We start from the raw sequence: 25,662 nt of genomic DNA on the forward strand, positions 1-25,662 counted from the left end.
TCTTTTATCTCTACTCTGAGGACTTAAGCTTGCCCCTTAAATATTGGCATTCTCAGGGATGGGTTCTATCCATATTCTTCTCCTGCCTCAGTCTTCATCACTTCTCTGAATAGTCTCATTATCTCCCATGACTTCAGCTTTCTTGATACATTGGCGATTTCCAAATCTCTTCCTCCACCTCAAATCTCTCTACCCAAACACTCATCAATACCTGGCATATAGTAGATACTTGAACATCTCCACCTGGAGAACTCACAGTCCTCAAAACTCAGTCAGTCCTTAGTCGAATTCACCATCCTTCCTCAAGCCCCTCTCAAAATCTGCTCCCACTCCTGTGTTTCCTATTTTGGCAAAAGGCACCGTCATCTACTTAGTTAAGCCAGAAACCTAAGAGTCACCGTAGACTCCCTTCCCTCTTCCTTACCTTGCATCTGATCAGGCAGGCACCCAATCTGCTGATTACACTTCCTTAATTTCTCTTGAAGTGGCTCCTTTTGTCTAACTTCATAGCCACATCATCTCTCACCTGCATTCCCACAAAAATCCTTTTTTTTTTTTTGCTCGTCTTGTCATTCTTACTGATGCCCCTCCCCACAACTGCCACCCAACTCATCCATCTTCCAAGAAGCTGACAGAGTGATCTTTATAAAATGCCAGTCTAATCCCACTTCTATTGTGTCACAGTAGAACACTGTCCCTGCTTGCCTGGACAGCCTTACTTCCTGGCACCTCAAGAGCAAGCCCATGGTCTTCCTTCCTTGTTTCTCCACTTGTTATTTATTGCCTTCACCTGGAAAGCTCTTACCCCTCTTTTTGTCTCACAAACTCATTCCTACCTGTCCTTTAGAATGTGTAAGCTACCGCATTTCTGGAAAGCCTTCCCTAAACTCCATACCCCTAGTCTGGTGAGGAACACCTCTCCTGAAAGCCCCCAGACTACCCTGAGTCTGCCAGGAATGTCAACACTTACGTGGTTTCTTATAATTTACTGATTGTCTACTACAATAAACTGAACTCTCTGAGGATAGAGCCTAAGTCTTTTATGAGGGGGTTCTGACTTGACAGAAGGTGTTTGGTAATTACTTGTTGGATAGAAGTTCTTCAGAGAAAAAAATTCTAGGAGTGGGGTTCACATGTGCAAGCCCTCATGTGAAAAATATGTACTACTGTAACTTGTTTTTCCAAAGAGTTGTGTTGATTTATACCGCCACCAGCAATGCTACTGTGTCAATTGAATCACTTTTTTTCAACATCTATCTGAGTCAGAACTATGTATTGTGCCAGAATATTCGTATTTCTACTGTAAAAGTATGTCATCATTTGGAGTAGTGTGATGCAATAGAACTTTCTGCAGTGATGGAAATATTCTACATCTACACTGTCCAATGTAACCACTAGCCACATGTGGCTACTGATTGAGCACTGGAAATGTGACTAAGAAACTGAATTTTTTGTTTCCTTTAATTTTAGTTAATTTTAAAAAATAAATTTATCTATTTTATTTATTTATTTTTGGCTGCATTGGGTCTTCGTTGCTGTGTGCAGGCTTTCTCTACTTGCGGCGAGTGGGGGCTACTCTTTCTTGCGGTGCACGGGCTTCTCATTGCAGTGGCTTCTCTTGTTGTGGAGCTCAGGCTCTAGGCGCGTGGGCCTCAGCAGTTGTGGCACACGGGCTCAGTAGTTGTGGCTCACGGGCTCTAGAGCGCAGGCTCAGTAGCTGTGGCGCATGGGGGGCTTAGTTGCTCTGCGGCATGTGGGATCTTCCCAGACCAGGGCTCGAACCCATGTCCCCTGCATTGGCAGGCGGATTCTTAACCACTGCACCACCAGGGAAGCCCTAATTTTAGTTAATTTAAATTTAAATGTATTCAGTACTCACATGTGGCAAGTGGTTATCATATTGGACAGTGGGACTCTAGAGAGAAAAAGGAAATCATTCAGCAGATATAATTGCTCCATTCTGGGTTCCTTTGTTCCTTTTTAAATGCTTAGTGGTGTAAGCTCATGTCACTAAGGTGTGACCAGTTCACAAATGCTGCCATTGTTATTGTTTGCCCGCACTGCCTAATTTGGGAAACATTTTTTTTAAACGGCGCTTTCATCAGGAGAGTAACACCTTACATCAGGAATACAGCCAAAACGTCTAATTCTGGAGACTTGAAGGAAAATGGGAAATGTTACAGTGCTTTTTATTCAGAGGCAGGCAACTAGCCATTCCAAAGGAGGCCAGAAGCCTAGCACTTTCAGAGAGGCATCTGCTGTACTTGTTTTTCCACATAAACTGCCAAACTTGTTTTGATTAGGCAGGAAGTGAAGCAACTTTTCAGGGAGAGAGCCCGGCATCTGTATCTTGTCAGCTGGTCAGATAAGACCTTTTACCTTATACCTTCTTGTGAGTCTAGGCCGAATTTCGCTTTTCAACTTAAGAGCAGGATGGGCCATACTTTTTTCTCTTACAACATGGTTTCCTTAAGATTTCAAATCCAAGATTATATTTTTAATCAGTGTACCTGTTTTGATTCTCCAAATAATTTACATGCCCTTAAAATTAGGAAACGTTTATTTATCGTGCACAATTCTTTATACATAGAGGACTCTAAAACGAATAAATGTACTGAGTTGAATTCGATGAATCCTGCCTGATAAGCATTTGTGACCTACTTTTTTAAAAAAAGCCTTTGAAAAGCTCGTGATGGGAGAGGAGTTTTAATCTCTTCACTGGAGTTATTGGAAATGTGCCAAAGAGATAACCTGGAGTATATTTTCTCAAAAGTCGTGTTTTAAACGTAGGGGTACAGTGTGTGTGTGTGTGTGTGTGTGTGTCCGTGTCCTCTAGGCAGGACAGAAAAAACTTTTCGGTTCCTTTTGGAAGAGAACTCGGAAGGAGGTTCTGCAAACCTCTCCAAAAAGGGTTCGTACAGGATGCGCACGCGAGCGTGAGAGAAGAACCCGTGGACAAACAGGCCGCCCAGGGTTCACTGCTACACGCAAACTTGCAGCCGGACCGGCTGCTCCCAGTGCTCGCCGCGGAGCGAACCATCAGGTCCGCCGGTGGGGGGGGTTGGGTGTCGGGGCCGCGGGACGCTCTGTCCTCGGGGTCCCCCTGCTGCCGCCGCCCTCTTTCGTCCCCGGCCGGGAGTCGCGCGTGACACGGCCCTCTGCGGGGACCTCGAGGGCGCGGCGCCGGCGAACCCTCCCCTGGGTCGCGCGGGGGTGGTAGCGGCCCATTTGAGAGTTTCGCGGGCCAGGCGGCGGGCGCAGAGGCGCAGCCTCGGGCCGGGGGCGGGCCGACGCCGCGCTGAGGGGGGAGGGACAAAGGGGTGGGTTCCCGCGGGCCGGCACCTGGCTAAAACCCGGCTGCGGGTCGGAGGACTGACGTGCCGCCGGGAGGAGGAGGAGGAGAAGGAACCGGGCCCAGGACCTGCGCGCCCACGCGGGACCCGCGCCCGAAGATGCCGGTGCGAGGAGGTCGCGGGTTTCCACCTCGGCGGGAGATGTCAGGTTGGCTCCAAGTAAGTGCCCTCTTGCGTCCCGCTTGGTTGGGAGAAGGGTCGCGAGGACGGGGCATGGGAGCGCGTGGTGGGCTTCCCAGATGCGCATTAGGTGGCTGGGATTCTCCCATCCGGTGGTGGGGTTGAGGGCAGGGAGTAGGTTTCACCGGACAGGGGTGGTGGCTCGTGGCCTCCAGGGCTCCTGGATCCTTTTCTCTGTTCTCTAAAGTCACTTGGATTTCAGGTTAAGTCGCGAGTAGGGAAGACTGTCTTGAACTCTGTCTTGGATTGCTGCTACTTCGGAGGCATCTCGTTGTTCCTGTTGTGTCGCCTGCCCTATGCCTTTGTGTTTTCCTTCTCTGTTTCAAACCGCACTCTCTACTTGATGCAAAATTACAGGCGTGTGTGTGTGTGAGACAAACTGACAGCTCTCTGGTGACCAGAATCCTCTCTTTCCCTTTTAATCAGTTGCCTCTGCAATGTAAGTAAAAGTTATTTGCAGTAGGGAATGGATATGTACTCTAGTATTATCTTACCTGTCACCAGTTCCTTTTCTTTTATGTCTTCATTTGTAAAGTTTCTGCCTTACACAGTAGTTTATTTTAAGTTATAAATAATCAGGGTTTTGACTACAGGGTTTTAACCTTCTTGAAATGTGGATGAACTTGGGAGTGAATACTCCTGGGCTTAGTAATGGAAAGGAATACAGCCTCCCACCTCTATTTTAGCTTCAGTTCTTAGGCAGCGCTGCTTCCTTGGCAGCTGTCTGGCCTGAGTAATGGTTGTGGGTTTCCCTGCAGTTCCCAGCGTAGACTCATCCCATCCTAGAAATTGCCCTCCCTCCCTCCCTCCCTCCCTCAGCTAGGGGAATACCAGCAGAGAAGAGGCCCTTTTCCTCAGATCTCTAGGTGGTCTGTGCTGGGTGTCCTGACAGTCACCTTGGGAGAACAGGTCCACCCGTGTCAGGATTATTCCTGGGAGAGACAGTCTACACGCAAACCTTGGAAGTGGACCATTTTCATTTTAAGTGAGGAGTTACTAGCAGTGATTGTATTTGTGGCAAAGTGCCATTTAATATCGTGCCGGAGAGAATGAAATATGGTTATTCAATAAATTTGTCATGAACAACTAACTTCACTGTGGGGAATATAAATGTTAAGAGTGTGCCTCTACCACACTGTCTTGTTGGGGAAGAATGCAAATAATTAAGACTCTGATGCATTCCAATTAGAAGCATGAACAGGATACTGTAGTTTCCCCTCTCCGGGGAGACGAGAGAAGGAGGGTGCTTTACTAAGGCAACGGTGGCTTTTGAGGTGTTTCTCGAGCTTTTCCAGAGCTGCTGTCAGAGATTGATGAAGGGAGATTGTTTTCCCCCTGAGCTGCTGCTGCAGCTTTTTCAGGACCACGCAGCTAATAACTTAATGAGCACCCACGTGTGCCGGTCCACTGTGAGCAGGTGGGGTAGAAGATAAGCAAGACTCAACTTCTGCCGTCAAGAGTCTGTTCGATCTGAAAATTTTAGATGTTTTTTAAGACTCTGTAAACTCTCTCTGCTGGGATACCTGCGGCTTAAGGAGGGAGTATGCGATACAGATGCACACTCTGCAATACAGAAATGCAACGAAGTGTGGGTTTGTTCCGTGCACACTCCCTTCAGGGTTTCTTTTTGGGAAGAAAGTTTGCCCTTTGAACAGATACCTCACAGGGTAAGCCAATCTAGAAAATGGGGCTAATAACACGTCTCATAAGGCGAGGACTGAGCGGAATGACATAGGGTGCCTGGCTAGTGGATGCTACGTAGACAGTAGCTAGTATAGTCATCCCTCAGTATCCTGGGATGGGGGGAAGAATGGTTCCGGGACCCCCCTCGGATACCAGAATCCAAGGATGCTCCAAGTCCTTTATATAAAATGGTGTAGTATTTTCCTATAACCTGGGGGCATCCTCCTGTACACTTTAAATCCTCCCTAGGTTACTTACAGTACCCGATACAATGTAAACATTATGGAAATAGTTGTAAATACAGTGTAAATGCTGTGTAAATAGTTGCTGGCGTGTGGCAAAGTCAAGTTGTGCTTTTTGGAACTTTCTGGAATTTTTCCCCCCCTGTATATTTTTGATCCACAGTTGGTTGAATCCTTGGATATGGAGGGCCAACTGTAATAACCAAAACAGGTGCTGAAAACCCTTAAGTGCTGGGCTCTGGGTTACTGAGCACAAATAGGAGGTGCCAGGTATGTTAGGGCAGTTGCTGAGGGAAAGAGCAAGAGATGCTCACACTCTCTTGAAAGGCTTTAAATGCCAGGAAGAGAACTTTGAGAAAAAGGGGAAAAAAGTCACAGAAATCCCTAATGTATTAATGACTTGACTTTTCCTATAAAGAAGTGAACCAGTTTCCCAGTAAACAGGGCTACCCCCACACACCCTACACAGGGAATATTATTCTTTTGGGGGCTCTCATATGCTTAAGACCCCAAATTTTTTAGCATCACCCCCTGGGGAGTTCCATTTGCAAGGGTTTCTGCCTACATTTGTTTAACTTTTAATCTGATTCTTTGTACATTGACGAAAGGTCACAGCCAGGCATTGCTCTTATGCTGGAGAAGTGCCTGGGAATTCAAGGGAGATGATTAAATCCCTACTGTGACTTTTGAGCTTAGCAAGGTTTTCTCTTCTGAAGAAGGCTTTCTTTTTAGGAGACAGGTAAGTTTTTGAAACTAGGCGGGGCCACTGTAGTTCTGTGTACTGTCATACGTTCTGTAGTTAAAGGTTATGCAGATTTGGCAGGGGTGTGGCATGAGGTGTGGGAGGGGCTGGTGGGGTGAAGACTCAGGAAGGGTTAGTAATCACGCTGAAACTTTCAACATACCTCTACCAAGAGTATGAGCCATCCGGGAATTCCTTGCCTAATCCCTGAAACAAATCCCATTGAGGAGTTGTGGCTGCAGATTAGCTTATCGAGGTTGAGAGCTGACACCCTATAAAATGCCTCATTGATCAGACTCTAAGCAGTAATCGGGGCCAACATGTGCTGGCTGGAATGGCCTTCGACCAGCCAGCCTTGGTATTGAGAGGCATTTTCCATTGAAAATTGGGTGGGTGCGGCAGAATGATTATCTCATGTGTTTTACTGAGTTGTTTCTTCATCCTAAATCCAAGGGGCAGGGTCAGAAACATACAGTCAGACAGAGGTCAGATTCAACACCTATTTAGTGGGTTAAAAACTTCGATGTTTTACATGGGCTTTTTTTTTTTTAATTTATTCATTTATTTATTTTTGGCTGTGTTGGATCTTCGTTGCTACGCACGGGCTTTCTCTAGTTGCAGCGAGCAGGGGCTGTTCTTCACTGGGCTGCATGGGCTTCTCATTGCGGTGGCTTCTCTTCTCACAGAGCACAGGCTCTAGGCGCGTGGGCTTCAGTAGTTGTGGTGCGCAGGCTCAGTAGTTGCGGCTCGTGGGCTTACTTGCTTCGTGGCATGTGGGATCCTCCCGGACGAGGGCTCGAACCTGTGTCCCCTGCATTGGCAGGCGGATTCTTAACCACTGTGCCACCAGGGAAGTCCCTACATGGGCTTTTTTAAGGTTAAAAAAGAAATGTTCCCTAAAATGATTTAGAACCTACTTCGTCCCCACAGGAATTTTTATGACGGCCCTTGTGAGAGAAAGCTCGTATAGCTAGCAAATTTATGAGGGTCTGAGGTGGTATTCCCATTAAAAATTTTGCAAAAACTGTATAACAGCAATGGAGAAAAGTTATCAGGCACTCAGTCCTAACATCCAGTATTGGCAATAGCTAGTTCCAGGTTTGAAGGTTACCTAGGAAAGCAGTCGATTAACTTTGTACACTGCCTATGGCACAGTGTGAGGAAGAGAGTTCTGAGTTGGAAAGTACCTGCTTCCGCTTTTGCAGCTTGATTAGGAAATGCCCTTCTTGGAACTTAGCGTCTGACTGCTAGAGCCTGGGCAGGCCTGCCTGGGCCTTCCCATGACGGTGACTGTTTCATTTGGGTTTTTTAAGGGGGCTCGCACCTCCATCATCCAAAGCTGTGTCAGTCTCGATAACCTGTGAACTCAAAAGGGAGACTCAGGACTGTCATATTGAAAAAATGCCTATTAAATTAAACATTTTCTCTGCCTTTTTTGCTGTCTTCAAAACAGTGTTGTTTCCAAAGTGTGCTGTGCAGACAGATTTACAGGTGGCACAGGGAGGGACATAGCCCATTCTTTAATTACTGTGCATGACCCTTGTAGTTCAGGACTAAAAAAACATAAAGCCGGTCACCAAACTCATTTATTTCATGGATAGATTGCTTAGAATGAGGCAAAAATAAGTATTAAATAAAGCGGTGAGTTCGATTTAAGAAAAATAGTAAATTATCAGGATGAGTGGTATGAGAATAAGGCAAAAATTGTGAAGACAGCCCTTGAAATCTGGGATTTGGAAAATACTCTTAAAATATGAGTGTGATGTTTAGGTATGGAGAGCTAGGTGTACCTCAACCACACCTTCAGGAAAGTCGGACACAGAATGGCCCAGAAAAGCCAGGAAAGTTGAATTTGATGGACTTTGTGTCTGAATGTGTGCATCTTGCTCTTGTCCACACAGTTTTCTTTTCTGTTGGCTGCAGACAATGTATTCGTGAAGCTATTTAATGTCTTCCCTAAGTCTCATTCCTTTCTTTGCAACCCGCAAGACATTCTGCAATTTTAAAGTCTGTTGGTGTGACATTTGTGGTAGGATAGAGTGAAAAGGGGGGAGATGCTTTGGCACTCCTGGGGGACATCACTCTGTTACCAAGTGCATCTCAGTCACCATCTGTCAGCGCCTAAGAATATAGAGACCCAGGCAGCCTCACATGTAATGCATCTAACTCTTTAAAAATGGAGCTTTTATTGGGTCTGCAAAATAGGCTTTAACAAGGATTGTTGTAGGAATTGGAAGTCTTGAGGTAGGAAAAAAGAAACCCTGCCGTGACCTGGAGAAATGAGCAATTGAAGTTCATGTTCATGATAGGTGAATAAAACCACAATAGAAAACACTTTGCTTCAGTCAGCAAAATCCCTAATTGTGTGTGTGTGCACACTCTTTATGAGAAGTCCTAGGCCTTCAATTAGTAACTTGAGTCATTTAAAATCAGTACAGATATTTCTTTAGTGCCTCTGCCAGATGGTTAAAGTTAAATCAGGTCTTTAACCTTAAAAACATAATGCAGCTTTTCTTAGTCACTTATACACCACTGTGTGTTGCAAACCATAGCAGTATAAATTTCTGTAATAATGACTGTTTATTTTAACTTTCAAACTAAATATTTAGCCTGATTAGAATATTCATAGATTATAGGTTCTATTTGTGTTTCTCTTCCCCCATCATTGTGTGTGAGTGTTGAGGGGTTGGAGAGTTTGGAGGGTGGCAGGAATGGTAGTAGTGGTGAAAGACTCTTGATAGATCCTTTGAGAGTAAAATATTTGTTGGGTGTTACACAGGAAGCTCTACTGACCCCAGAACTTCAAATTATACCATTAATCATGGCAAAGACTTCATGTCACATCCTTGAATACAAATGTTTACTGAATTTTACCCATATGCATATGTAAACATGGATTTCAGAGTTAATGTGATAATTATTATTTGTATTGTAGACTTTACTCAGCCGTATGAAATACATACATTATGTTCACAAGAGAAAATGGCATCATCTTTGAAAACTTTAATTATAGTATGCTTCATCTGACAGACACCCTATATAAGCATGGGACTAAATATATAGCTATATATTTATAGTTAGTGACAATATAGTTAGTGACAAGTCAGAGGCATTTAGAGAGAATATATGTAATACATTGTGGGAGAGAATTATTGGGATAGTTTGCTGGTCGGTAAGAGTTATTAGGCTGTAATTAATAGATAATGATTAGAATCCAGTTGTATCTTTTTTCTTTTTTTTGGTGGGGGGGAGCGGTGCCGTGCCACACAGCTTGTGGGATCTTTGGACCCTGGACCCCCTGCAGTGGAAGCCTGGAGTCCTAACCACTGGACAGCCAGGGAATCCCAGAATCCAGTTGTATCTTTGCCATTGTATGTGTTAGAAAAACCTTTGATAGAGATGAGAGAACACTGCAGATACTCTAGACTTTGTCACTTAGTTGAAGGTGAACCCGGGAAATAATGCATTCTAGTCATCAGTAGGATTTACTGAACTCCTCTTCTAAGACTTGTAGCTTCTTGGACCTTTGTTCTTCGGAGGAGGAAATAATGTTCCAAGTGTAGCTGTTTGTTTCCATTCGCTGCGAGCCATTTCTTATAAGGGAAGTGTTCCAAGTCCTAGGCTGTGGGGTTCCTTCTCTGCCTCCTCTTGCCCGTAGCACCTGAGAGCCTGTGTGGCGGGGAGGAGGGGTAATGTACCTGTGAGAGGCAAGTAGCCTGTTCTCAATCCTAGGAAGGCTGTTCCCAAATATACCTAGCAAAGCAGAATGAAATTCTTTAAAGGAGTTGGTATTAGCAAAACTCGTCGGGACTTCCCTGGTGGCGCAGTGGTTAAGAATCTGCCTGCCAATGCAGGGGACAGAGGTTCGAGCCCTGATCCGGGAAGATCCCACATGCCGCGGAGCAACTAAGCCCGTGCGCCGTAACTACTGAGCCTGTGCTCTAGAGCCCGTGAGCCACAACTACTGAAGCCCACGCGCCTAGAGCCCGTGTTCCGCAACAAAAGAAGCACTGCAACGAGAGGCCTGTGCACCGCAACGAAGAGTAGCCCCCGCTCCCCGCAGCTAGAGAAAGACCACGCACAGCAACGAAGACCCAACGCAGCCAGAAATAAATAAATAAGTAAAAGTAACAATTTTAAAAAACCCATCTTTAAAAAAAAAAAAAACTCGTCATTTCTGCTTTTGAAAAGAATGAGTAGTTTAGAAGAAACTTCCTGGTGAGCTCATTTTTAGAAGTCCAGTTCCTCCCTTACCCTTCTTCACTCAGGCTGAATCAGTTGCCGCCTGGCCTGTGACTGGTTGGTGTGCACATGCCAGTGTTTATTCGAGCCCTTATCACATCTGCCACATGCCAGTCATTTCCCGTCAGCCGTGAGCCCCTCCCTGGTCTGAGTCATCTTGGTCACCCCAGAAGCTGACAGGGCACCAAGCACATGCACTACATGTTGACCACATTGTACTGACTTGATCAGAAGGCTTGTTGCATAAACTAGTAAGAATGGAAGACATCGAGAACTCAGAAAAGTGGATTCCTGACATTGATATAGTGAATGGATGATAGTTTGTCCATAAGAAAAAAAAAGGTGTAGAATTTTATACAGACCCTTTCTTTAATGGTGTATAAGCTATTCTACGAATTAGCTTGGTGACTTTAGCTAAGGTGTGTAATTCTAGTTCTCAGTTTCTTTATAGGGAAATGAATAGTTATATTTGATCAACTCTGAAGTGTTTTACAGTGCTTAAGATTCTGAGTGTTTGGTATAAAGCCTAAAGAACATTCTAGGTAATTTCTGTTGGTTCATGCCATCTTTATAAGTGCTTCCACACTCCTTAAACAACTTGTGTGTGTGTTTTCTTTCTCTCTGTTTTCTCTTTTAAGAAGAGAGCCAATGCATTCTCTCTGCAAAGCAATTTCCAAAGAGTGGCTGTCTTGTTTAGCTCATGAATTGCTGGAAAGATCTATTATTCAGTTGCAACTTAAATAATGTACCAGCTCAGTGGGTGCTGAGTTCTCGTCCTCACTCTGCAGCCCCAAGCCAGCAACTGCAACCGTCTCCCAGGGCTTCCTGAGAATCTTTCTTTCTCCTTCCTCTTTCCCTCCACCCTTCCTAGTAAAAGCTGCATCCTGGGAGCCTCCAGCACCCCTCCTTTCCCCATGGACTCCTCTCCCAGGGACCGCATCGCCTGTAGCACGAGCACGGCAGGTAAGGCAGGCCTGCCACTGGGAACCCTTTCTGATTTGTTCTTCACAAATGCGCTGAAGACGAGCCTCCTGGTGACTGTCTCAAGACCTCATTCACTGTTACGGACTGATGTGAAGTCACTCGCCAGCAGCCATGTTTCAGGGTTACCTCAGGCACATCGAAGTTTTTCTGCCTAACTTCAGGGAGAGCACTTCGCCTGCCTTGGCCCGGTCTGTTTAGTGTCTGGGTGAGTTTTAAGAGGGGAGAGAGATTTGTGGCATCTCAGACACGCATTGAAATTTTCCAGAAATGGAACTGGAAACATTCATGCTTTTCCTTCTGGAGTTATTGTTAAGTGTCTAAAAACAGTCAAGTGGCGACACGTTGAAATGAAGAGGCAACGAGTTCATTTTGAACATTGGTGGCCTTCTTTCTAGCAGAACCCAATTCGGATTTTAATCAAAGGTCTGGGAGAAGTATTTGGTCTGCTTATACTGCTTAAGCACACAGTCTGCAGATGCCTTTACTCAAGAGTCAGGAAGAGGCAGGAAAGGTAGATTCAATGTACCAAAGAACTGAGGTGAAAAACATTTGCCTGAAACTGAGAAAAATTTTCCTGTGGGAACAGTGGTATCCCGGGTCTGTCCTCCAAAGCCTGCTTACTCACAATGGAGCTTTTTCTATATTATTATTTTTATTTTTTAAATTGAAGTATAATTTACAGACAGTAAAATGTACAACTCTCAAGTGGAGAGCTTGATTTTTTTTTACTGTAGTAAAACACAATAAGATCCACTATTTTAACCATTCTTTTTTTTTTTAACATCTTTATTGGAGTATAATTGCTTTACAATGGTGTGTTGGTTTCTGCTGTATAACAAAGTGAATCAGCTATATGCTTACATGTATCCCCTTATCCCCTCCCTTCTGCGTCTCCCTCCTCCCTCCCTTATTTTAACCATTCTAAGCGTGCACTTCAGTGGCATTTAATTGTGCAGCCACCACCACTATCCGGTTGCAGAGCCAGATGAACTTTTACGTGAATGTATTCACCTGTGTGATTACCACCTAGATCAAAAAATAGAACTTTCCATCACTCCAGAAGGTTCTCTCTTGTCACTTTTCCGACTGTTCACCACGCCACCCACAAGGGAACCTCTCTTCTGACATCTCTCACCATCCTATAGTTTTGCTTCACCTTGAGAGGATCTGTATAAATGAAATCAGCATTTGGTGTCTGGTTTCTTTCCTCAGAGTAACCTTTGTGTTGTTATGCAATTCAGTAGTTCTTTTTTTTTTTTTTTTTATTGCTGAGTAGTAAATACTCCATTTGTATGAATTTACCAGTTTGTTTATCCCTTCTTTTGTTGACGGATATTTGGGTTGTTGTCAGGTTTTTGTTTTGTTTGTATTATGGATGAAGCTGCTATGAAAATCACCTGTAGTTTGTTCTGTGGGCTTACGCACCCATTTCTCTTGTGTAAATTCCTAGGAGTAGAATTGCTGGGTCATGGGTTGGAGGTACGCTTAACTTTCACTCTGTGTGTTTAACTTTCATTTTGTGATGCTGGCCTTAGGCAATTTACTTTTCTCAGGTTCGGTTTTCTTAGCTGTGACATGGACAATACATACCCTCTGGGTCAGGGTTCAGTGAAGAAAACAGACATCATTCTAGCTAGTTCAAGGAGAATGAAATTTAATGGAGAGAATTAGGTGCCTACAGAGCAAAAGGGCCCATCGCTAGTCTCTGATTTGCCCCCTAGAAAGTTAGAAAGCTGCTGCTGCCCTGAGCCAAGACCTCCAAAAAACCCTTTTACCATCTCAGCCTCTGTAGCCCAGAGGAGGCTGAAATGGTAGGGAGCTTGGAGGTAGCTGCAAAGCTCAGGTCTGGGAAATCAGTTTTTGCCTATGACTGCTGCTACGGGAAAATGAAAACGAATGGCATCTGCTTCCCTTCATCCTTTTAGGTCTTAAGTAAATACTTGCACCTCATTGGTACCCTATTGGCAAGGGGATTGGGGGCTTCTGGTCTCTGGGACTAGGGGAAGCTGAGTGCCAGCAAACAAAACATAGCATAGATGCCTCCTGGGGTTGCAATGGCAATTTAATGGCAGTGGTTATAATTTACTCGTATCATCATTATTACTGAGGACTGCTTTCTATAATTCGTGTTCAGAATTATAGAAATCAGTCCTTTGACTTTATAATCACCTGCTGGAGTGTGGATGCCACCATAAGTCCTACCTGTCACATAAGGTATTGTTTCTCTGAAGGGCCTCAGTTTCTCAACTGCTCTGTGCTTCTTGGTACTTTTCTATATGAGTAAGCTTGAGAAATTATAGTTTGGTAGCCTACAAGTTAATACAGACTGAGAAGTGACTTGATTCTAAGAGCTGCTGCTTTTACGTATAACTTTATGAAACTTAATGAGTATGTTCTTTTTGAAGTCATTTTGATTTATTTGTTTTTTTATTTTAATTTTTTAAAAATTTTATTGAAATATAGTTGATTTGCAATGTTATGTGAGTTTCAGGTGTACAGCAAGGTGATTCTGTTATACATATATATAAATATATATACTCTTTTTTTATATTCTCTTCCTTATACGTTATTACAAGATATTGAGTATTCCCTGTGCTATACAGTAGGTCCTTGTTGGTTATCTATTTTATATATAGTAGTGTGTATGTTTTAATCCCAAACTCCTAATTTATCCCTCCCCTGATGTTAGTTTTTAATAAAGTAAAAGGTGATATATAAATCTGGTTTATAGATGGGCTGAAGAGAATGTCCCCTTTTCCTCCCTCTGTCTTCTTTATCTTTTGACAAGTTAAATGGTAAGAGATTCGATCTTTATCCTATTTTGTGCCTCAGATCTCATGCTGACAGCACGTTCTAGTCTACCAAAACATTGGCAATAGTGTCTGTCCCACTTCTACTTATTTGTGAAGTAGGAGCTGTAATGTATTGTTCTTGAAACATTTAAAAATATCGGCTCAATTTTGGCAAAATCCTCCCTATGATGATGTCTCATGTGGAAAGAACTGAGTTTTTCTTATTTTAGAATGTCTGTGAATCTTCTCTCTCATTCAAATAATTCTCCCTATGACCCTGACTGATTAGGGACCTTACTATTATTGCTTTCAGGTAAGTAGCTAGAAGCAGACTGGCCAAGCAATTTATTGATTAATATTTTATTTTAGGCTTCTATCTACAGTGCTACTTCTGAAGACTCCTTTCAGAGAAATTTGAAGCGATAAGGAAAGCATATATTCTAAGTGCCAAGAAAAGCATGAGCAGTAACTTCATTTCAGCCGCTTGTTTAGCAGTTAGAGTGAGCTGGCTCTGTGCAAAGCTTGCTTAAATTTGAATGTGCTAGAAATATATTGACAGAATCTCCTGTTCTATCTCTTTTTCGCCAGACTTATCCAGTCGGCCAGGACTCACGATGGATGTCCAAACAGTTTACAGTGGCTAATACAATGCACAAAGGTTTTCTTTGTTTGGAGAGTGGAAAATAGAGCTGAAGGGGAGCTTCTTAAGGGCACTGACCTAATTCACTCCTTCAACAAAAATGATTGGTTATAAACATATAGGTATTTCTGATCCAAGTGTCTATAAATATTTCAGCTAGTAGTGTTACAGCCTGACGAAGGGCCGTGTGGTGCTGATTTGTGTATTTTTGTAAAATAGCTTTATTTTTATTTGACAATATCCTTTAAAATTAAGAAAAAAAAAAAAAAAAGGTCAAGTTCTGGCATGAGCTGATATTCCACAGAAGCTAGGGAATTAAGAAGGGCTGCTGGCATCGCATCATCACCCTCCTCAGTCCTTGAAACCTCATATTTGGGGACTGGTTAGTCATCCGCTTTTTTTTTTTTTTTTTTTAATTTATTTTTATTTTACGGCTGTGTTGGGTCTTCGTTTCTGTGTGAGGGCTTTCTCCAGTTGCGGCGAGCGGGGGCCACTCTTCATCGCGGTGCACGGGCCTCTCACTATCGTGGCCTCTCTTGTTACGGAGCACAGGCTCCAGACGCGCAGACTCAGTAGTTGTGGCTCACGGGCCTAGTTGCTCCGCGGCATGTGGGATCTTCCCAGACCAGGGCTCGAACCCGTGTCCTCTGCATTGGCAGGCAGATTCTCAACCACTGCACCACCAGGGAAGCCCCTAGTCATCCACTTTTTAAAGATAAAGGTCTCTGTGGGCCATTCCTCTATAAAATGTGGAGAAACAGAGCTGGGTTAAAAAAAAAATTAGTTCAGGCATTGCTAAATTTTCTGAATTTCTTAAATTTCGTGTTTGTGATTTACTTTGTCCAGAAATCATACATCGGTGATGTTTTTATTTGCAGGCAGTATGCACTGCCTTAAAGACTCTATCTCACTTATTAATAGAACAGGAGCCAAGGAGAGTACACATGCCACTGGGCGGGGGTGCGGGGAGGAAGCTCACTTGGCTTGAGCGTAGTAATAAGCTCCAAGGAACAATGGCATTGTTGTTCTCAGTTGTCTTTGAGCATGATTGGATGATCACGTATAAATGTTGGCCTGATTGGATTATATCCCAGTAATGAACTGTCCTGAGAAAACAGCAGTCACATATCATTCCATTCACCAGACTTGTCCTTTTGGCTTTATATTCGGGGTAGTGATTTATGCAGCCAAGTGCCCTGGCAACTGGGGTGCTGTCATGTCCGTCTGTCTGTCCATGTCCGTCTGTCTGTCTCTTTCATCTCTTCCAACTTGGGTATCTTGGCTGTATTTGTGTAGTCTGCTACATGGATAGGTCATTATCTTCCTGAGAAGCCACATAAGCTTTTTGATTGGGATGAGCTTAGTCAAAATGAATGCTTGGAAAACAGTGAACTGCCAAAAAAAAAAAAAGTCCTCAATTAGATGTAAACTTCAGTGCATGTGTTTATCCTTTCGGAAGAGCAGTGTGTTTTCCACGAGGCCTGGATTCCGCCTAGTGTTGGGAGGAGGGTCACTTTTAATGTGGGGGGTTGATTGTGAGTTCTCAAGGGCAGGTCTGATTCTTGGCATTAGCAGTCCAGGCTTAGAATAGTTGCTCATTAAATGAAGGAAGGTGAAAGGAAGAGAATGGAGACGGTAAGTCCTAAAAAACTGAAACGAGATTGGCCTGGGTGTGTTTTCTCTTGCCTTGCTCACTGTGTTCCCCACCCCCTGCCGCTCCCCCAAAAAAAGCACTTCGTGGGTAGCTTGGAGACTGAAGCTGCAACATTCCATTCCATTATTGGACCAACAAATGTAAAATATGCATTAATGGAGTTTGTAGAAGGGCTCTGAAGCTGTGTCCTTGATTTTTGCAAATAGGGGTGTGTTGGGGGTTGGCTCACTCAGCTCAGTTCCCAAGCATCCATCAGAACTCCTGATGTCTCTGTAAAATGCCTAATCGTGAGGGGGCCCAGGACACAAAGTAAGATGCAGTCAGACTTTTCTGTAGTGAAGTGGTTGATGCAGTGTTAGACCCTTGATACAGATCTCACTGAATCCTCCCAACCAATTGGGGATAGGTGTTAAAACCCGATTTTAAAGGTAAGGAAGCTGAGGCTCAGAAATGTTAAGTAACTCGTCCAGCAACACATAGCTTGTATGACAGGGAGGGAATCTGAGCCAAGGTCCCTTTAATTTGAAACCTATAGGTGCTTTCAACTCCCAGCCTCTGCTTTTCAGAATCAGATGAGCAGAGAAATAAGAGGGAGAAGCTAATGGCCCTTGGTTGATTTGAAGAATTTTACACATTATCACTGAAAGTGTACAGAAATTTTTCCTCCAGGGCATCATGAGTCACAATGAAATATCAATGTTTTTAAGAGATGTTTTCATTCTTCAGTGACCCATGTGTGTCCATTACCGTAGGACGCCCCAAAGACGCTAAGGTGTGTAAGACACAGCTTTATGGGGAAGTAGGTTTCATAGACAACTAGTTAAAATCATAATTTTATTATAGAAATATTAAGACTGTCTTGTCAAGTGAGAGAGAGTACACTGTCTTCAAGTCCACAGCCTCCAGTTAGAAATGACTGTGTAATCCCATCCCACAGAAAACAACAATTGTAATTAATGTCAAGAAAAACTCGTTGTGGCTACAAAGCATCTGGGTTGTGGAATTCGAAAGAATGTTCATCTTTGATGTGCTGTGTTTGTGAACTTGCCTGTTCAGGATCAGAATTCCATCACGAGTTTCATCAGGGTCAAAGTACATCTTTTAAAAAAACACCAAGAGGTGTAGGTTACCAGGCACTCACACTTTGGTGGGAAGTAGGTCATCTTTTTCTGATATCTAGCTGAGACTGAAAGCATTGATACAGTGAGAGTTTGGGTTGGGGATAAAGATAGAGAGGGAATTTGGGAGCCAGAACATTTTGGTGATGGAGCAGACATTATGTGTTGGGAGTTCACCTTTGGGGTAGGAGGGTAGGAGGACATTGGGGTAGGAGGACATTGAAAACCAGAGCAACCAGCACAAGGGGTAGAAAGAGCTAGAAAGGTTCCAGATATAAACTTTGTTTCCTGTTCCCCCTGGAGTCTTATTAAGGGTGCTTTTGTCTTTTCCTCATTGCCTCACTGCATGGCTTTCTTCTCCCAGGATCCAGAATTGATGAGTTTGATGAGCTTCCATGGACAGTCTAATAACGTTGACATGATTTGAAATGCTGATTCTTGGTTCTAAGTTCAGCCGTGACACAAGCTGGATATAGAATTCTGACCAGATTCTAAGTCAGACTTCATGGTGGGCAATGGAAACTTCTAGTGTTTTCACGTTCTCTTTAAAAAATTTCTTCTGCAGTGGCATTTGTCTTGGGTTGTGGGTGCCGCATCCTTATTGTCTTTTTGTGAGGGTACACAGACAGCAGCCCAGCTTGAGATCAGGAGCAAAGGTTTTTACTTCTCTGTGTCCAACACATTTCCTCACTCTTGCCCAATGAGCGTGTTGATAACGCTCCCACCTGTAGTTAATCATCCACTTGGAGGATTATCTGAAGCAAGATTTTCTTCTCAGGCCAGTTTCGCCTGTGGGTATGTGATTGGAAATTGTGAACAAGTTCAGATTTTTGTTTAGGTAAAATATAACCAGAGAAGTTAAGTTGCTACCAAAACCAAATGTAGTTCACTTTGTTTTGTTTTGCTTTTCAAAAAATTTTTGGCTGCATTGGGTCTCAATTGCGGCACTCGGGATCTTTGTTGAGGCATGCGAGATCTTTTCTTGTAGCGCTCTCTAGTTGTGGAGTGCGGGTTTTCTCTCTCTAGTTGTGGCGCACAGGCTTCAGGGCGCGTGGGCTCTGTAGTTTGCAGCATGCGGGCTCTCTCTTTGAGGCGCTCGAGCTCAGTAGTTGTGGTGCGTGGGCTTAGCTGCCCCCGCGGCACGTGGGATCTTAGTCCCCGACCAGGATGGAACCCGCGTCTGCACTGGAAGGTGGATTCTTTACCACTGGACCACCAGGGAAGTCCCTAGTTCACTTTGAATTGACCTAACTTTTGGATTATGTACCACTAAAAACTTATGCCGTATTAATTAAAAAAAGAAAAGAAAGAAACAAGCAAACAAAACAGGATTATCCCCAAATAGTGACTGGGTGCTGAGTATAATCTTAAGGCTTATTGAGGATAGAAGTGAAAACCAAGGTGAAGGAAAGCAGGAATCAAGAAGTGTGTGCACCTCCCTGTGTGCTGGTTGTGAGCACCTCGCTGGCTAAACATTGTGCCTTGCTTGGTGAACAGACACCTGCACATCTATTACTAGTCAGTTATTAAATTTTGCATAAGCGTGGACTAGGGGTTGGCACACTACAGCCGGCTGCCTGGTTGGTTGGTTGGTTGGTTTTTTTGTTTTTTTTCCTGCCTGGTAGCTAAGAATTGTTCTTACCTTTTTTAATGGTTACATTTTAAGTTGTTATATAAGTATCTATTTAATATCCTCTACTTGCACAGCCTAAAATATATACTATGTGGCCCTTTAAAAAAATGTTTGCTGGGCACTAGTTTAGAACTTCCAGAAGCAGGATGTTTGGTTTCTAGGCGTTTTTTCTGCCATCTGGGTATAGGTATGTCAGATGCTGACTTATGAAAGGTTCTGGCTTTATGAGGACACTCTTGTCCAAGGTCCCTCTTGGCTATGGGAAAGCCAGATGCAGAAGAGTGTGGGTCTTAGCACTGAAGAGCTGGTTTGCTTCTGGTTTCAGTCTCGGAAGGTGACTGGTAACAGGCCAGTTGAGAACTTCTGAGTGTAGACTTCCTCTGGTTAAGCAGTAACTTAAGTACAAGAAAGTGTGGAGAAAGTATATGTCAAAGCTCATCTTGGTTTTAAGATGTTGAAAGGCCATAAAACTGAGATGTCCCTCTACGATAAAACATTTGTCTGTGTTTTGGATGTTCTTATTTATGCTCTGGATTTCCAGCTTTGGAACAGATAATGTTTGTCGTATTTCTAAGTTGTTGGCTATTTCATTTCCAAACTATTCATTCTTTCCTGTCGGGGGAAAACTTCAAAGATATGATAAACCACCATCATGGTCAAAGTCGTGAAGAAATGTAACGCAGAAGAGGAATTAATGTTGTTTTTCCAACTCAGGGGATTTGGAAAGTCTTGGGGCTGATAGATCAGTGACTGATACCCCAGTTCAGTACACATTCACTGCCATTGTTCTCTAGACTATTCCAGGCCTTTCTATATCCTAAAAAAGGCAACCTTTGAGGGTGGGGACTGTGTACTACGTGGATAGGCCTTTGTTTTCAAAGCCTGAGTCATAGTAGATACTTAAATGCTGAATGACTAAATGCTATCTATTTCCAAAATCTTTTATTAAATGTATACCATACTGCCTTTTTTAGAGTGAGATTTATTTAATATAGGAAGTACCCCTCATTTGTGTGAAACTTTCTGGTTTGTAAAAACTTCCACATAAAATTCCACTTGATCTTCTCAAGAACCCTGTGAGGCGGGTATTAACACCTGAGATGTTCAGCGAACTTAGAGGATTTAGAGCTGCTTAGTGACAAACCAGGGACTCATCCACTGACAAACTAGAACAGCTGGAGAGAGCTCAGCGTGTTGTATTGTTGTCTGGACCCTGGCCCCAGCCCTCCGGGGAAGCAGAAGCCTGAGTCTTCCTGGCAAATGCAGTAGAAGTCCTAACCTGAGTTTTCTTTCAATAGACAGGTTTTGGTTGTTGCCTTTCTTCAGACGGGCACTCTTTTTTTTTTTTTTTTTTTTTTTTGGCCGTCTCGGGTCTTGTGGGATCTTAGTTCCCTGACCAGGGATTGAAACCTGGGCCCGCAACAGTGAAAGCACTGAGTCTTAACCACTGGACCTCCAGGGAATTCCCCTGATGAGCACTCTTGATGGTGCAGTTTGTTCCCTTGGTTCTTTGGCTTATTCTGGTGTCTGCATCCATTTCTCAGAATGCCTGATAAACATTCCTGTTTCCTGCCCTGATAGCAGTTTCTCGCCCACTCCTAAATTATGTAGTTGCAAAGGTGGCTTTGGAACTTGGCTTAGAAATTATGGTTTGCTTTATTCTTTCCTCACAGTATAAGGGGAACTTGGCTGGGGCTTAAACCCTTGGGTGGGCCTGGGGGTTCAGCTGCCCTGAGAAAGCCATTACTGCCCCGGGAATTCAGTGCACCTCTCCCTTACTTCCTTCTTCCCACCTCTTGTACCCAGTAATCTGCTGGGGCTATCGACCTAGGCTTAGATTTCTTCCCTGCTTCTCAGTAAAATGAGGAATTTGGACTCAAATATATAAAACTGCAAATCCACTTGTGCCATTGATCTGCCTCAGACTTTTACTTACTTTACTCATAGATGAGACCAAGATCCTTCCTAAGACCCAGGCTCCCCCATCTGCCTCCCTCTTTGTGCCCCAGCCGTGGTGGTGGTCTCTCGTCTTGTCCTCCCTCAGTGGGTTGCATCCCCTATTTCCACGGGGTCACTAAGAAGGAAAGCCTTCCCTGATGTCCCTGGAGAGGCCAGTTCTTCCTATTCTAGACCTTTCTGTACTTGCCCTTTAAAGCACGTGTCACAGTTTTAGTTCTACAGTTGCTGACAGGCTCCTTGATTTACAGCTGGGCCCCCATTAGCCTGTAAGCTCCATGAAGGCAGGACCTTGTTTATTTTCCTCAGTTTAATCTCTAGTGCTCAGTACAAAGCCTGGCATGAAAAAGGTGTTTAATAAATATTTATTGAATGAACCAGTGAATGGACTCCACCTTCTACGTGAAACTCTAAATCCTGTAACTTTTTCTCCTGGAATATGTTCCACCATACCAATTAGGTCCAGCGATTAACAATTAGAAAGTGCTGCTTTCTACCTTCCAGGTGGTTTAAATTGCTTTGACTATCCCACAACCAGAGCAGGGTCAAAAACCTCATAGGGTGTTAATTGATTGTAATATGTATGCTCTAGTGGTTTTTTAAAAATATTAGTGAACGACAACTAAAAGTGCAATTTTCCGCTTTTAGTTTTCTCCCTCGAGTTGCAAATGTACCTTGCCTCTTATAAAAGCTATAATGGTGGGGTTTTATTGTAATTTTTAAAGTTTGTTTCTAATCTCCCCGAATTACGTTTTGAAATTTTAAATTTGAAAGGAAACAGCAATCTCTCTTTTATTTCTGCATCATTGCGCCACCTAGTGGGTTATATGTCTGTTACTATGCAGTGGCCTTTGCTGATTTCCTAATAACCACAAATTCCACAAAAGGGAAATGTTGGGTGCCTTTTTATGCTTTAAAATCACATACAATTTCTGCCAGAAATTTATGTTACTGGGCAAAGACAGGTTTTTTGAGAGGAGCTCAACATTGTTTAATTCAGAATTTAAAAAATAATATTGACCTATATCTGAAATTTCCCATGTCACCAATAAAGGAAAACAGTGGCAAAGAGTGGGGACAGGAGAGTGTCCTGCACATTTTTTTATGGACTGTCCATTTAACTCAGTTTATGTAATAATGCCATACAAGATACTAGATCAAAGAATGTGGTCTCTAAGTTTAGCAATAGGGCTGTTTCAAACATCAGAACTTTTTCTTTCAGTTTTGTCATGAGAAAAAAAAATTAGAAGCCTAACTATTTTGGTATAACTTGCTTCAATTTCATCTACTCTGTTTTCTTATTAAGTCAAAATCATTAGTAAAGCTTGCTGATGTGCATTATTTTTAATAGCTTGGCTTGGGCTCCCACCTTTCACTGGTATGGGAGCTGGATGTAGGAAACCTCACCTTTCCCCTTCCTGTCTCTAGTTTTTGCTGTCCCCTCCCCTGAATGGAGTGTGTTCTTGAATAACCAAGTGGGTCTTCGTTTTCCTCCGTTGATTCCCTGAGATACAGTGCACACTCATTATGCTGAATGTACCGTGCAAGTACACATTCTACTGTCAAGTTTATGATATTTAAAATGTACAACAAATATACAGCTCAACCACAACAAAAAACCCAGTCAAAAAATGTCAGAAGACCTAAATAGACATTTCTCCAAAGAAGAAATACAGAAGGCCAATAGGCACATGAAAAGATTCTCAACATCGCTAATTATTAGAGAAATGCAAATCAAAACTACAATGAGGTACCACCTCACAACAGTCAGAATGGCCATCATTAAAATGTCTACAAATAGCAGGGTGTGGAGAAAGGGAACCCTCCTACACTGTTGGTGGGAATGTAGGTTGGTGCAGCCATTGTGGAAAACAGTATGGAGGTTCCTCAGAAAACTAAAAATATATAGAATTACCGTATGATCCAGCAATCCCACTCCTGGGCATATATCCAGACAAAACTATAATTCAAAAAGATACATGCACCCCTACGTTCATAGCAGCACTATTCACAATAGCCAAGACACAGAAACAACCGAAATGTCCATGGACAGATGAATGGATAAAGAAGATGTGGTACATATGTACAGTAGAATACTACTCAGCCATAAAAAGAACAAATGCCATTTGCAGCAACATGGATGCAACTAGAGATTATCATACTAAGTGAAGTCAGTCAGAAAGAGAAAGACAAATACCATATGATATCACTTACATGTAGAATCTAAAATATGACACAAATGAACCTATCTATGAAACAGAAACAGAATCACGGACATAAAGAACAGACAGGTGGTTGCACAGGGAGAGGGGGTTGAGGGAGGGATGGAGTGAGAGGGTGGGGTTAGGAGATGTAAGCTATTATATATAGAATGGATAAACAGCAAGGTCTGACTGTATAGCACAGAGAACTTATTTATTTTTGGCTGCACTGGGTCTTCGTTGCTGCACACAGGCTTTCCCTAGTTGCCACGAGTGGGCGCTACTCTTTGTTGTGGTGCCTGGGCTTCTCTTGTTGTGGAGCACAGGCTCTAGGCGCGCAGGCTTCAGTAGTTGTAGCATGCAGGCTCAGTAGTTGTGGCTCGTGGGCTCAATAGTGCAGGCTCAGCAGTTGTGGCACACGGGCTTAGTTGCTCCGCGGCATGTGGTATCTTCCCAGACCAGGGCTTGAAACCGTGTCCCCTGCATTGGCAGGCGGATGCTTAAACCACTGCACCACCAGGGAAGCCCTATGTTGCTCCTTTCTGTGTGAGCTATCCTCTGATGGTGCCTTGGGTCTGGGAGGGACAGTTGACCTTGGGTATTTAATACAGGGCCAATCCTGCTGGCAGGATTTAGCTGAGCACACTAATTGGTTTTCTAACCTGCCTTTTGACAAAGCAGTTTATATACCTTGGTACCAGCATGGGTGGTGGTTTGTACATATGTTTGTTTTTTTAAGTAAAGGTATATTTTAAAGTTTATGGGCTTAGATTTAAAATCATAGAGTAGACAGGGCTGTGTCTGTGTTGCCAAATGAGCTCCTTCTTTTTTGGCTTATTAATGGCTTCTTTGTGATTACAAATAAGAATGGCCTGTTAAATTATAATTATACTTTGTAAATTAATGTAGCAGAACTGTGAACATAGAGGTCTTAAATGTAATTATCTGTTGATGGTGTGTTTTTGTTTTTGCCTCATATCTTACTAAAATTGAACTTATGCAGATCTGGATTCAGATCGTGACCATCCACTTACTAGCTGTGGGGTTGTGTGCGAGTCCCTTAATATCTCAGGATATGTACATATATGTACATATATAAAAACATATATATATATGTATATAAAAATGGGTTCCAGGACCCAAGGTGGATACCAAATTTCAGGGATGCTCAAGTAAGTCCCTTATATAAAATGGCATAGTATTTGCGCATAACCCAGGCAGTTCCTCCTGTATACTTTCAGTTATCACTAGATTACTTATAATATCTAATAATATAATGTAAATGCTATGTAAATAGTTGCTTGCATGTGGCAAATTGAAGTTTTTTTTGTTTTGTTTTTGTTTTTTTATTACAGTATTCATATTTTATTTTTCTTTAGTGAAAAGATACTGGAAGTACAGAAATATAGCATCACTGTGAAGAAATTCTTTTTTTTAATTTTAATTTTATATTGGGGTATAGTTAATTTACAATGTTGTGTTAGTTTCAGGTGTACAGCAAAGTGGTTCAGTTATACACATACATATATCCATTCTTTTTCAGACTCTTTTTCCATATAGGTTATTACAGAATATTGAGTAGAGTTCCCTGTGCTATAGAGTAGGTCCTTGTTGGTTATCTATTTTATATATAGTCATGTTTATATGTTAATCCCAAACTCCTAATTTATCCCTCCCCCCCAAAGTTTTGCTTTTTGGAACTTTCGGAAAATTTTTTTTTTTTAAATATATTCAATCCATGGTTGGTTGAATCTGCAGAACCTGCAGATACAGAGGCCACCTGTAATATGCATTAAGGTTCCTCCATGTCTTTTCATGGCTCGATAGCTCATTTCTTTTTAGCACTGAATAATATTTCCTCTGTCTGGATGTGCCACAGTTTATTTATCCATTCACCTACTGAGGGACATCTTGGTTGCTTCCAAGTTTGGGCAGTTATGAATAAAGCTGCTAAAAACCACATGCAGATTTTCATGTGAACATAAGCTTTCATCTCCTTTGGTTAAATACCGAGGAGCATGATTGCTAGACCGTATGATAAGAGTATGTTTAGTTTTTTTAAGAGCCTACCAAACTGTCTTTCAAAGTGGCTGCACCATTTTGCATTCTCACCAACAGTGAACGAGAGGTCCCGTTGGTCCACATCCTCACCAGCATTTGGTGTTGTCATTGTTCAGATTTGGATCATTCTAGTATGTATGTAGTGGTATCTCATTGTTACTTAAATTTGCATTTCCCCGAT

General features: G+C 42.8%; 1 protein-coding gene across 4 annotated transcripts in view; it reads left to right on the forward strand.

The window, feature by feature from the left end:
• TJP2 (tight junction protein 2) overlaps positions 1-25,662 on the forward strand; it is a 132,809-nt gene that overhangs the window by 46,544 nt on the left and 60,603 nt on the right. For 2 of the 4 annotated variants that reach the window (XM_059924858.1, XM_059924860.1), the window contains exon 1: positions 3,352-3,512. The exons of the other annotated variants lie outside the window; for them this stretch is intronic. In XM_059924858.1, the coding sequence (XP_059780841.1) occupies positions 3,453-3,512 (60 nt within the window). In that variant the 5' untranslated portion in view covers positions 3,352-3,452. Of the gene's footprint in view, positions 1-3,351; positions 3,513-25,662 lie in introns of those variants that run through there. 4 annotated transcript variants of the gene reach the window in all.

The sequence above is a fragment of the Balaenoptera ricei genome, chromosome 6, assembly GCF_028023285.1.
Source record: "Balaenoptera ricei isolate mBalRic1 chromosome 6, mBalRic1.hap2, whole genome shotgun sequence".
Taxonomy (NCBI): domain Eukaryota; kingdom Metazoa; phylum Chordata; class Mammalia; order Artiodactyla; family Balaenopteridae; genus Balaenoptera; species Balaenoptera ricei.